General features: G+C 36.2%; 1 protein-coding gene across 1 annotated transcript in view; it reads right to left on the bottom strand.

The window, feature by feature from the left end:
- Positions 1 to 13,770, bottom strand: part of FCHSD2 (FCH and double SH3 domains 2) — a 251,191-nt gene that overhangs the window by 132,774 nt on the left and 104,647 nt on the right. The window contains exons 4-5 of the mRNA XM_045555521.1: positions 10,831 to 10,907; positions 701 to 845 (exon numbers count right to left, since the gene is read on the bottom strand). Of these exons, the coding sequence (XP_045411477.1) occupies positions 701 to 845; positions 10,831 to 10,907 (222 nt within the window). The remainder of the gene's footprint in view (positions 1 to 700; positions 846 to 10,830; positions 10,908 to 13,770) is intronic.

Here is a 13,770-nt window from a genome sequence, read left to right as displayed (position 1 = left end):
AACTCCTGGGCTCAAGTGATCCTCCTGCCTCAGCCTCCTAAGTAGCTGCGACTACAGGCCTGCACCACCACATCCAGCTAATTTTTTCTATTTTTAGCTGTCCGGCTAGTTTCTTTCTATCTTAAGTAGAGCCAGGGTCTCGGTCTTACTGACACTGATTTCAAACTCCTGACCTCAAGTGATCCTCCCGCTTCAGCCTCCTAGAGTGCTAGGATTATAGGCATGAGCCACTATGCCCAGCCTCCATTGGGTTTTTAAAAATAGGTTTATTATATCAGTCAAAATGTGTCAACTTCCTTTAAATTATTATGTAAAACGTTAAAACTAAGAAATTAATGTAATTCTTGCTTTTCAAGAAATAGTGGGATTAATAACATTGTAACTATTTTGATATAAGCCAAACTATACCAATACTGTGAAACTAAGATCTGTTTACTTGAGTTAAGCTGAAAAGTGTTATTTCTAAGAAGTATTTGCTGAGCTTTCCAAACATCCATAGATTCACATTACAATCACTTTTATCAGTTAGTAAAATACAGTAGTTAATGGAAACATGTTAAGATGAGAAAATCCCAGTAAAATGTCAACCAGAAACATTTGTGATGCTCAAAGTTTTAAATACAATTTAGCATAATCTTGCAGGTTACAAATGTAGTACTGACATATTAAATGCATATAAAAATAGAAATAGAAACAATACCCTTTTTAGTTGCTGTTCTTTTAAGCTTCTCACTGTCCTTGCAGGCTCAGAAATGAAGTTTTTATAGTTTTCACATATATTGATCCGAGACTGGGCTACCTGCATTGTTCCCTCGAGAAAGGATTTCCAAACAGGATACATGCTCCTAAATTCAAAGAGGGATAGAAAAGTATTAGGCAGGGAAAGGGAAGAAGTTGGCTAACCTGTTCTTCACTGGCTAACACTGACAGAATAAATGTCTTCTTTATAACTGTAAATGTATTTAGACTGGTTTATAGGCAGTATCAGCACATATAAGAAGAAGCATGGCATATACTATATTCCTCTATAGCTCAACAATAGGGAGTTTTAGCCATTAATAATAATGGAGCAAAGGGATACAAGAAATACAATTCTAGACAAAGCTAACACTATAAAAATTAGTCAATATTTCAGACTCTCCAAGCCTTTCATGGTCACAGGGTCATCATTATGAATATCAAGTTTTATTACTTCATTAAGGCATTTCCTAATTTTACAAATGAGGTAACTGAGGCTCAGAGAGATTTAGATAATCATTCTAGGTCAAACAAGAATGTAGCAGTATTGACATATAAGACAAAAGCTGAGTACTTCTAAAGTATTAATATATTCTCTTTCAAATAAATCATATTTTACATAAACTGATGTGGCTGGAAAAATATATCATGAACAATTGCTTCTGTGATTGAGAAGTCTATTTTGTCTGACAAAAAAAAAAAATCTATAATTTGTTGTTCTACCTCTGTCTCTCTCTCTTGTAACAAAGCTTAGCCAGCATCACACTGTGCTTTGGTGTCATTCCAAGCAAATCCCATCACCTTTGCTTGATAAATGTGTTCACCAATCTCTTGGTAAAGTCAAAAAATTATTCAGCCTTTGCTTTTTCTAGCCACTTTCCTTTTCAAGCTTCTCTCCTATGTTGGTAAGTGCCTTAGCCAATCCAGCATGCTCTTAACACTAGTTATAAACACATTTTATAACAATGGGAAGTACTTTGTTTTCAAAAATGAGTATGTACAGTAAAATTTTGATAGATTATGATATTCATCTCCTGAGATTTCCCTTCTGTTCATATGGATTTTCTACTACAGCAATGTGTAAGACCATATGCTACATAAAATTCTAGCTGTGGGTCAATAGCTGAAAGTGTAAAATCAAGAAAAAGAAAAATTGCCTTGGTCCTTATCCTAGTTAGAAGAGAAAAAAAAAAAAACTTGACAAACTATAGTTTTCAACCAAGGAGGCTAATGAATTAGTTCATACACCAGATGAATCTGTTTGGATAGAAATATTCATTTAGGCAGAGGTAGGCCAGGTGTGATGGCTCACGCCTATAATCCTAGCATTGTGGGAGGATCACTTGAGCCCAGGAGTTCAAGACCAGCCTGGGCAACATAGCAAGACCCTGTCTCTACATATGCCTATAGTCTAAGCTATTCAGAAGGCTAAGGCTGGGGCAACAGAACAAGACCCTGTCTCTAACTAACTAAATAGGCAGAGGTGTATCACCATCCCTTTGGAAAGATTCAGCATAAACTATCAGCATAAAAGCACCAGACTTAAGATTTAAGTCTTAGACTTAAGATTGAGAATTAAGAATAGCAAAATTAATGCCCTCCATGGCCTTACAGCATGACAGCCAATGGAACTTACAGTATCAACTCATCACAGGCCCTCGTAAGCAGTCCAAATAAATTTTCCCAGAAAATACACTGAGAGAAAAATTCAGTACTATGCTTTGTAACTATTAATTTATACTTAATGGAACCATAATGAAAAAGAACCATTATGAATTGTGATGGGGGGAGGAACGTTCCATTTTCATTCATCCCTTTGCCCCTTTAACTGCTGCTTACCCTTCAAATCTCAGCTTAAATGTAACTTCCTTTGGGAAGTCTTTCATGATCACCACCAAGCCAACCCCCAGAATCAGTCAAGTTGCTCTTTGTTATTTGTTCATGGCTCGAGCACTTCTCCTTCAATTGTAAAAAAAAAAAAAAAAAAATTTTTTTTTTTGAGACAGAGTCTGGCTCTGTTGCCCTGGGTAGAGTGCAGTGGTGTCATCATAGCTCACAGCAACCTCAAACTCATGGGCTCAAGTGATCCTCCTGCCTCAGGGTCCTGAGTACATGGGACTACAGGCATGCACCACCACACCCGGCTAATTTTTCTATTTTTAGTAGAGACGGGGTCTCACTCTTGCTCATGCTGGTCTTGAACTCCTAAGCTCAAGTGATCCTCCCACCTCGGCCTCCCAGAGTTCTAGGATTATAGGCATGAGCCACTGCACCTGGCCAAATTACAAATATTTTTATGTGGTTTAGTTAATGTCTATCCCTCTCACTATAGTGAAAACTCCATGAAGGCAGGGATGTATGTCTTGCTATTGTATTCCTAGGGCCCAGTAAGTATAGAATGGTTACAATAATATGTGTTGAATAAACGAATGAATGGATAAATGTACAAATTATGAAGACCGTACAATAAAAAAATAAATCTCTTTAATAAAAAGAGAGTTTAAAAAGAGACCTTTAGAGATTAGGTGGTTTATATAGCAGGCAAAAATATCCTGAACAATGAGGTACCGCGAAAAGCATAGAATTCAGTTACCAGTCAGAAGACCGACATTCAAGTTCTTGTTTAACCAATATAATCATATGTAGCACACCTCACTATACTTTCATTTCCTCAGCTGGCAAATGGGGAAATAACAAAAATACATGCACCATGTAACTCACAGGACTATTTTAACAATTAAATGCAAAAGATGTGAAAACTCTTAGTACACAGATTCTTTTAAATGAAAAAATGGTAATAATAGCAGAATTGTGACAGAAATAGAAATCTTGTTAGCATAACAGTGGTAGTTCCAATGGTAGTGACGTTTCCATTCTGATTAAGAAAAAATATTGCTGTTCTACTTCATGAGTCTGAAATTAAAGAAAAAAAAGAAAGAAAAAGAAAAAATAGTCATGGGTCATAGAGTGATTTTTAAAAGAATTTTACTTCATCAGGTTTCACATGAAGCAATTCTGAAGGATAAGGAAAGGTATCAAGCATGTATGGTATTTTGCTATTCCGCTCAGTTCAGGAAATGAGGCTAAAAATTATAAAAGAAAGGAGATTCTTTTAAGAACCTATCATATGGTAGGTACTGTGTTACGTATTTTACATTTATCCCATCATTCAATCCTCAGCACAACTTTGTAAGATAGACATTATCCCTATTTTACAAAGGAGAAAAGTGAGGCTCAGAGAGGTTGTGAAATTTTCCTAACGCTATTTACTAGGAAATAGCACCTCCATGGTCATAACCTAGACTTTGTCATTACTAATAACCACCGCTCTGCTCTTATCCCAACTTCAATCATCTCTGACCAGCACCTCCTGATTCCACTCATGCCCTTTAGGAATGTGACTCCAACAATTACTCAACACTATAAGAACCCACGATCCATTTGATCCTACCTCCTTTCTACGGTCTCTCACCCCTCTTATCGTCTCCCTTCTCAGCTCCTTACCCAGCCTAGGATTCATGGTCTCTCATAATCACTCCTTTACGTATACCCTTATTACCCTTGCATCTCTCCTTCCATCTTTATAACCTACAAGCTCCTAACTTGGTTAAATCCAAAACTCTGTTTACACCATACCAAGGTCTGTGTGAGAATGTGGCTGGAGAAAAAGATAATTGTTTTGCCTGGTCTCACTTTAAATTGATGTCAAATAAATTCTAGTAATCACTTAGTGCTGCTACCTGGTCCTTTAATCCGGTGGTCCCCAACGTTTTTGGCACCAGGGACCAGTTTCATGGAAGACAATCTTTCCATGGACTGGGGACAGGGGAGATGGTTTTAGGATGATTCAAGAGCATTACATTTATCGTGCACTTTATTTCTATTTTTATTACATTGCAATATATAATGAAATAATTATACAACTCACCATAATGCAGAATCTAATGCCACTGATCTGACAGGAGGCAGAGCTCAGGCAGTGATCTGAGCAATGAGAAGTGGCTGTAAATACAGATGAAGCTTTGCTTGCTCGCCCACTGCTCACCTCCTGCTGTGTGGCCTGTTAGGACTGGTACCAGTCCACAGCCTGGGCATTGGGGACCGCAGCCTTAATCCATCTATTCTCCTACTCTTCTACACAACTATTTCCCAACTTATCCTCTCTTCTCAAATGTCTAATATTACCATACTTTCAGCTGACAATGAAGCTACCAGAAGGCAATGTCCACATGTTCCCACCACATCTAACAATCTCCTTATCTCTGCACCCACACATTCTGCCATCCTTCCTATTACGTGTATGAACTACCCATGCTCCCATGCCCTATAGGCCAATCCTTCACATTCATGCTACATTATATAACCTCTCACTCAAGAATGTCAATCCAGTAATCTCCTACAATGTCAATTTTTCCCTCTCTACTGGATCATTCTCATGAGCAAATAAATATGCTATATTTCCATTTTAAAAAATACAGCTCTCCATCAACTCCCCATTTCTCTCTAGCTACTACCCTAATATCTGCCCCCTTTCACAGAGAAACTTTAAAGAATTGTCTCAAATATTTCCTTGTTTTTTCCTCCTGGTTTCTCTTGATCCATTCAAATCAGACTACAGTTATCTACTACTTTTTTGAAATTGCTTGCCCGGGTGATCAAAGATCTCCCTATGGCTAATCGCAATAGTTAATTCAAGTCTTGATCCTATTATTCAACACAGCAGCAGGACTGACCTAGTTAACCCTTCTTGAACTGCTTCCTTCAGTTGGCTTCCAGGACATCACTCTCTTGGTCTGCTCCCACGTTTACTGTTTCCTCTTCATCTCACTGCCCTGTAAATGCTGAAGTGCCCCAGAGTCAGACCCCAGGCTTCTTCTCTTCTGTAACTACATTCTCTTTTTAGATGAACTCATCCATTCTCATGGCTTTAAAGACTACCAATATGCTGACTACTCCCGAACTTTTAATTCCTGCCCAGACATTTTCCCTAACCCCCAACTGCCTATTTAACATATCCAACTTGGGTATTTAGTAGGCACCATAAATCCAACATGTTCAATACAAAATTTTTGATTTCCCTAAAATCTGTTCTGTCAATCTAGTTCATCTCATTAACAGCTTATTCAAACCCTCTAGTTGCTCAAGTCAAAAACCCTAGAATCATCATTGATTCCTCTTTCTCTCACATCCCACATCTGCTCCATCAAGAAATCCTCTTTGCTAGACTTATAAAATATCATGGAATCTGATTACTGCCTACATTCTCCACTGTGATCACCCTGTTTTGAGCCACTGTCATACATTGTGTCTGGACCATTCCAACATCTTAGCTGCCCTCTGTTTCTGCCCTGTCCCCCCCAGCCCCCCCGACCCCGCCACCCGCCAATGTCTATGCTCTACATAGTACAGCAATTGAAATGCCATTGCTCTCTGGCACTCTGTATTCTCCTTACTATGGTTACTGATCCTTATCACCAATTGACATATATGTTTAATTATTCACTTGTTTATTGTCTGTCTTCCCTCACTAGAATGTAGGCTCCATGCAGTGGAAGTTTGTTTTGTTAATATTTACCGCTATATACACAGCACCTAGAACAGAGTATAGCATAGCAGGCACTCAATAAATATTTGCTGTAGGAGGGCAGGGGAATGATGAAGCCTCAATTTGAACCCAGATTTGTCTGGCTCCCAAACCTCAGCTCTTATCTCAGCTCTTCTGGCCTCAAGTGATCCTCCTATCTCTTTGTATTATTTCTTACAACTGCCTGTGAAACTATAATCATCTCAAATTAAAAGTTTTTTTTAATATAACAAATAAAATTGCAGATCTTCCCTAGTCCTAGAAATATAGCTTCCTACTAGCACTACACCTCAAGAAGACTCTTAAAAAATGTGATAAATTCATTATCTAAGATTAATTTAACACAGCCACAGTAGCTCATACAGGTAATCCCAGCACTTTGGGAGGCCAAGGCAGGATAATCTCTTGAGACCAGGAGTTCAAAACCAGCCTGGGCAATATAGCAAGACTCCGTCTTTACAAAAAATAAAACAAAAATTAACCAGGCATGGTGAAATGTGTCTATAGATCTAGCTACTTGGGAGGATGAGATAAGAGGATGGCTTGAGTCCAGGAGTTTAAGGCTGTAGTGAGCTATGATGGTGTTACTGTAGTCCAGCCTAGCCAATACAGCCAGATCCTATCTCTAAATTAAAAAAAAAAAGACTAATTTACATAGCAACTGATAACAAGGAGAAGGTATAGTGTTTTAATAAGCAAGTGTTCATGTATTATTGTTCCTGATGGTAGGAAGGGAGAATATCCTAAGCCCAGGTAACAGAAGTAAAGGCGGAGAAGACTGATTTCACTATATTGAGGTGTGATGAGAACTGAAATACAACTGCAGCTGCAGTGCCCAAGGGTTGGGGAACCGAGGATGAAAGGAAGAGAAATGACCATAGTTTAGGAGAAAAAGGTAAGTTGAGGCCAGGTTTCCTCATGACTTTGAATATCATAAAAAGAAATTTAAATTTCATTCCATTTCCAAGAAGAAACAACAGAAGATTTTCTAGCAGGAGAGTGACAGTAGGCCTATTTTGTAAAGATATAGTTTGTGGCATTTTAGCAAATGGAATTGTGCAAGGGAGTGATCACAAGCAGAGAAGCAGCTGCTTAACATTCCAGATACAAAAAGAAGACATCTAGAAAGAAGTTGAAGTTGGGAGCAGCTGACTTGTTTCCCAAGCCAAAAAGTTAATAAAAATGTATGATCATTATAAGTTTATAGACAATATTTAAAGACAGGAATATGGATAAGATTACTTAGAAGAGTCACTAACTGAGGGAACTTTAAGAAACATAGAAAGAAATAAAAACTTGTCCTCAAAGATTGATTTTTAAAAAAAGGGTCAATAGAAAATAGCATTACAAAAGTCTAGTTTCCAGGCAAATTAGGGTGGTTTAATGAAATTAAATGGTGCACATATCATCAGATTGGCAAACAATTTAAAAGACTGATCATATGCACTGTTAGTAATAAATAAAAAGGAGCAGTTTTAAATCACATTAGAAGAAATATAAAATATATTGATACAGTTTATGCAGATCAATTTCCAATATCAACATTTTAAATGTATAAATCCTTTGACTCAGGATTTCCCCCTCTGAGAATTTACCCAACAAATAATCTCATAATGTACAAAGATATACCTACGTGTGTTATTCACTGCAGCATTACTTGTAATAGTAATAAACTAAACAACTACAAATAGGGGAATGGATAATAAAACCATAGTTTATCTAAACTATGGCACTGAACTAAAGCAATCATTTAAAAAAATGGGCGGATCTGAACCTTCTGGCATGAAAGGATGTCTAGAATAGACTCTTTAAGTACGTGGGGATGTTATAGAAGTGTAGGTAAATAATAATTGCAGTTCTGTTAAAAACAGCAAACTGTGTATGTTCATGTATGAATCACACAGAAAAAAATATGAAAGAGAAGACCACATGCTTTTAACAGCAATTACTCTAAGGGAGTAGGAATGCGCTAAGGCTGGACTTTTATACTCTATATTCTTCTGTACTATTACGTATTTATACAAAGCATGTAATACTTGGATAAGATTTTTAAAACTACCAATGCAAATATAAATAGAAACAAATTAAATGGAAAATTTAAAATGACTAAAAGTACAATAAACTACAAATAAACAAAAAAATTGGCAATTGCCATTCTCACCCTCAATCTTTCTATTATCTTTTGCCACAATGGCACCACCGTCCTCTCAACTGCCTAAATTGAAAAACCTGGGAGCCACTGTATAATTCTTCCTCTCCCTCCTCTACCTCATTCTTTCAGTCAGTAAATATTTATCAAGTACCTTCTATGTTTCAAGAGCTATTTTAGATATCGAGAAAACTGTTTATACATTTGCCTCAGAAGAAATTTGACAAACGAAAAAACCAAAATTCTGCCCAATCAGTTGCAAGTCCTCTAGCTTCAGGGTCTGAAATCTCCCCCACAACCTGATTTATACAATAATTTCCATGGTTCAAACAAGAGATGACAAGGGATTAAATTGCTGTAATTCTAACCTTTCTGAATTTTTCCTCACACTCCTCCTCTAATACACCTTCATACTATTACTAAAGTGAAGTTGATCACGTCATTCCTCTTGTGGAAATTCTACAATGCCTCCATTATCTTTCAAATAAAAAAATAAACCCCATAACATGAAAATTCCCTTATGACACCCACCTATGTATCCTCCATCTCCACCACTCCACTTATCCTCCAACCCATACACTTCACACTAGCCATACTGAACTGCTCGCTGTTACCAATACTCACATTTTCTCATGTTCCAGGCCTTTAAGGTGTTACTTTGGCTTAGAATTCCTTTTACCAAACTGCCTGGCAACCTCCTGCACATTCTTTAAGATCCAGTTCTACAAGCCTCGGTTTTCTTCTATGGCCCCAAAGCACCTCTACTATGACCCAATACTGCAACAGTTTATAGTGGTTATCTCCTATATGCTCCTGAAGGTCAGGTACCACATCTCCTGGTCTCTCTAATCCTAAAGTCTACTTTAACAGCTGGCATGCAGTAGGTATTTCATATACATCTCATGAATAAAGAAAGAATGAATGAGTGTTTAAATAGCTATGTGACCTTGAGTAAGGCATATAACCTGAGATGCAGTTTCCTAGCATATAAAATGAGAATAATTATATCTACCTCACAGGGTTGTTTTGATAATCATGGGAGATGAGTTAAACTTCCTGGCATAGTGTCTGGCATATAGTAAATACTTAGGAAATGTTGTCTTAAAACACTTTTTAAAATTAGGTTTTATAAACTAGTCTGGAAGCATAGATTATTATCCTTATTTCTTTGGTAACCTGAATCCTGAATTTCAAATAAACTTGGAAAATAGCTATCTATAAGTTGGATGCTTTTTCACTCCACAACAAGCAATCTCTTTCTTGGTCAGGCTGACTCCCTTATACCAGCAACACTGTACATATCATGCTCACTCTCACCTCAAAGTTTTATTCTATGTCTTTTTTGCCTAGAATTTCATCTCTTCTCTCTTCCCCTTTAGCTGAACTTTGTAGATACAGGAAAGTCCACAAGGAAATCTTATTTTTATTTCCTGTTTTGTTTTAATATTCTCTATTCTCTATTGTAGTTATACCATTTTATTATTTATAGCTACCATGCCACCTTCTAAGTTATCAGTCTGCCACTGTGAAGAACTATTAAGGTTTCTTGTATATCCTTCAGTTTTCTACCCTCACTGCCACATTCTTAAGAAATTCTCTAATGATGTCAGTCTTCACTGACAATTCAGTGACTTGATTTCAACTCAGACTCCAAACCATATACTCCAATACTGAGCTCTTAATTACCCTGGATTCTCTGCTACTGTTTCATGGGTATTAGTCTTAATATCAACCATACTGTAAGCTGTGAGGTCTTTCTCTTCTGGGTCCTCAACACTAAGAACAACCCTAAATACAAAAGACATAAACACTTTCAAATTAACATCAAAAAAGACATCACATTCTAAACAAAATTACACTTTTAAGATATCAGTAGGTCACTGAGGACACAAGTTGTATTACGTTGTCATCTACCTTCTTTAAATTTGTAAATGGGATATTATCTAGCCAACTTCTGGATACCTTGTTTATACAAACACATTTCTAAAGTAAGTATTGTGCTAAAGGGATGCTCTTTTCCTTAAAATATTTTATTTAGAAACTTGTTGCAATAATGTGTTTCATTGTAGGTCACTCAGAAAAGCATTTGTGTTCCATTGTCATCTATCTTCTTTGAATTCCATATGTAGGTACTAATTAGATAAATCATAATCTTGGCTTAAACACATGAAAATGATCTATTTATATAGGTTATCTACATGTTATGAAACATTAAAAATTTGATAATTTTTATACTATTACATAGCAGAGGAAAGAAGTAATTCTTTTAAAAACGAGAGTATGACATTATCTATATGTGACATGGCTCTGACATGGCTCATTTTTAAAGAAAACAGGCAAAAACTACTTAGTAAGTTACCTGTAATCATTCCGATCATCAGCTTTTACTCCAGGCCAATCTCTCTTCAGGTATTGACTAGCCAACTTCTGGATACCCTGTTAAAAAATACATATTTTTTTCTAAAATAAGTATCGTGCTGTAAAGGAATCTCTTTTCCTTAAAATGTATTACTAAGAAAATCCCATTTTTCCAAATTTAAATTTAATTCCGAAGTAAAGAACTGATGATAAACAGAACACTACAACTTATTTTCATTATTGTCCAGTTTCCATTTCTAGGAAAAGAGTAAGTGTAAGGATGAGAAAATTGAAACTTAATTGATATGTCTTTCACTTCACCAAACTATTTAACTAGCCATAAAAACAAACTACCCCTGACATGTCACAGGGAACACAGCTGTCCATCTCCACAGAGTTCTGCTTACACACCTTGAAATCTCCGTTTCCCACTATTTCTCAGCTGTGGCACATACTGCATTTATAAATCCCAGCGGCCAAACTCTTATATACCAGGAGAGTTAAAAAACATATTCAATTTGGAGCAGACAAATATACATTGGCTTGTAAAATTAATAAACAAAACTCGGTGCTGTTTATTAGAAATTCTCAAGATAGAAATTCTGAAGATAGATTTTAAGGGTCTTTTTTAAAAAAAAATATCACGGCACAAGTCACTTCAAATGAAAAAAAAATAGTTTTAAAAAGAAATATATCCACTTACTATCATCCATACAACATGAATCTAGATAAAGCAGAATATTTAACTATAATATGTGGAGGAGGGAGGTATAGGGATTGGAACAGAGAAGATCCTTTTGTTAAGAAGTGAGATTAAACTATGCATTCCAATTATACAATGCATTACTTTTGTTTTCTTCACTGATTATTCTTAATTATGGGTACATTATAGTTGTATATATTTATAGGGTACATGTGATGCTTTGATACAGGCATACAAAGTGTAATAATCAAATCAGTGTAATCAGGGTATCCATTCACCTCAAGCATTTATCATTTCGAGTTAGGAACATTCCAGTTCCACTCTTTTAAGTACACCACAAAACTTACTGTTGACTATAATCACTTTGTTGGGCTACCAAATATTGTTCATTCTAACTATCTAACTATATTTTTGCACCCATTAACCACCCCCACTTCATCCCTGCTCCCTGGTACCCTTCTCAGCTACTGGTAACCACCATTCTAATCTCTTTTTTCACAGGATCAAATGTTTTAATATTGAGCTCCCACACATGAGTGAGAACATGCAAGATTTGTCTTTCTGTGCTTGGCTTATTTCATTTAATATAATGTTCTCCAGTTCCATCCACATTGTTGCAAATAACAGGACTGCATTCTTTTTTATGATTTAATAATATTCCATTGTATATATGTACCACATTTTCTTTATTCATTCATCTGGTGATGGACACGTAGGCTGATTCCAAATATTGGCTATTGTGAATAGTGCTGTGATAAACATGGGAGTGCAAATATCTTTTTGATATACTGATTTCCATTCTTTGGGATATATACCTAATAGTAGGAATGCTGGGTCATGTGGTAGTTTTCTATCTGTAGTTTCTTGGGGAACCTCCATGCTGTTCTCCACAGTGCTTACACTAATGTACATTCCCACCAACAGTATACGAGGGTTCCCCTTTCTCTACATCCTCGCCAGCATTCATTATTGCCAGACTTTTGGATAAAAGCCATTTTAACTGGGGTGAGATGATATCTCATTGTAGTTTTGATTTGCATTTCTCTGATGAATAATGATGTTGAGCATTTTTCCATATACCTATTGGCCATTTGTATGTCTTCTTTTAAGAAAGTCTATTCAGATCTTTTGCCCATTTTTAAATTGGATTACTTGATTTTTTCCTATTGAGTTGTTACAGCCCTTTATATATTCCAGTTATTAATCACTTGTCAGATGGGTAGTCTGCAAATATTTTCTCCTATTCTGTGGGTTGTCTTTTCACTTTGTTGATTAATTTCTTTGCTGTTCAGAAGCTTTTTACTTGATGTGATCCCATATGTCCAATTTTGCTTTGGTTCCTGTGCTTTTGAGGCATTACTTGGGAAATCATTACCAATACCAATGTCCTGGAGTGTTTCCCCAATGTTTTCTTTTAGTAGTTTCACAGTTTCAGGTCTTATATTTAAGTCTTTAATTCATTTTGATTTGATTTTGGCATATAGTGAGAGATAGGGGTCTAGTTTTCATTTTTCTGTATACTGACATCCAGTTTTCCCAGCACCATTTATCGAAGAGACTGTCCTTTACCCAATGTATGCTCTTGGCACTTTTGTTGAAAATGAGTTCACTAAATGTATTACTTTTAAATAGGTACATATGTGATATCCTAACATTATAACAGGGCCTAATGTGGATATAGAAATCATTAATGTTGGGATACTCATTTATACAAATGCAACTCTGACAAGAATACAATGATGAAGTAAAGAACAATAACATTAGTTAACAGATTGCCTGCTTTAAGCAAGGGTTGTTCAAGTAAAATGAATGCCACACTCTATATACATGTATATACATGGTACCTTTCTATTAAGGTCTGCTACCAAATCAATTTGACTCAATTAAATCCATTGTTTAATGCCTCTGTTTACCATTAGTTCAATGAATCCAAAGGGTAGCAGGAACTACAGAGAAGCTTCTTTGAATCTCAAGTTCCTCCTGAACTTAGCAATAGTTTGGTTTCACTACTTCCAGGTATTATATATTCTGAGAACTCAAATCCACAATATTTCCACTTAACATATCTTATACTTTGAGGAATCCAATTACTAAGTCTTCTCTGAATATGTATTTTTTCACTTCTCTACCTTGTTCCTACTGTTCCCATTGCACGAAATACCTTTAAACCACTCCCATTCCTACATGCTGAATTCTTACCCCTCTTTTTAAACTGATTTTAAATTTCCTAACATAAAA

The sequence above is a fragment of the Lemur catta genome, chromosome 7 (assembly GCF_020740605.2).
Source record: "Lemur catta isolate mLemCat1 chromosome 7, mLemCat1.pri, whole genome shotgun sequence".
In the NCBI taxonomy this organism is placed as follows: domain Eukaryota; kingdom Metazoa; phylum Chordata; class Mammalia; order Primates; family Lemuridae; genus Lemur; species Lemur catta.
This window is presented reverse-complemented; position numbering and strand designations above follow the sequence as displayed.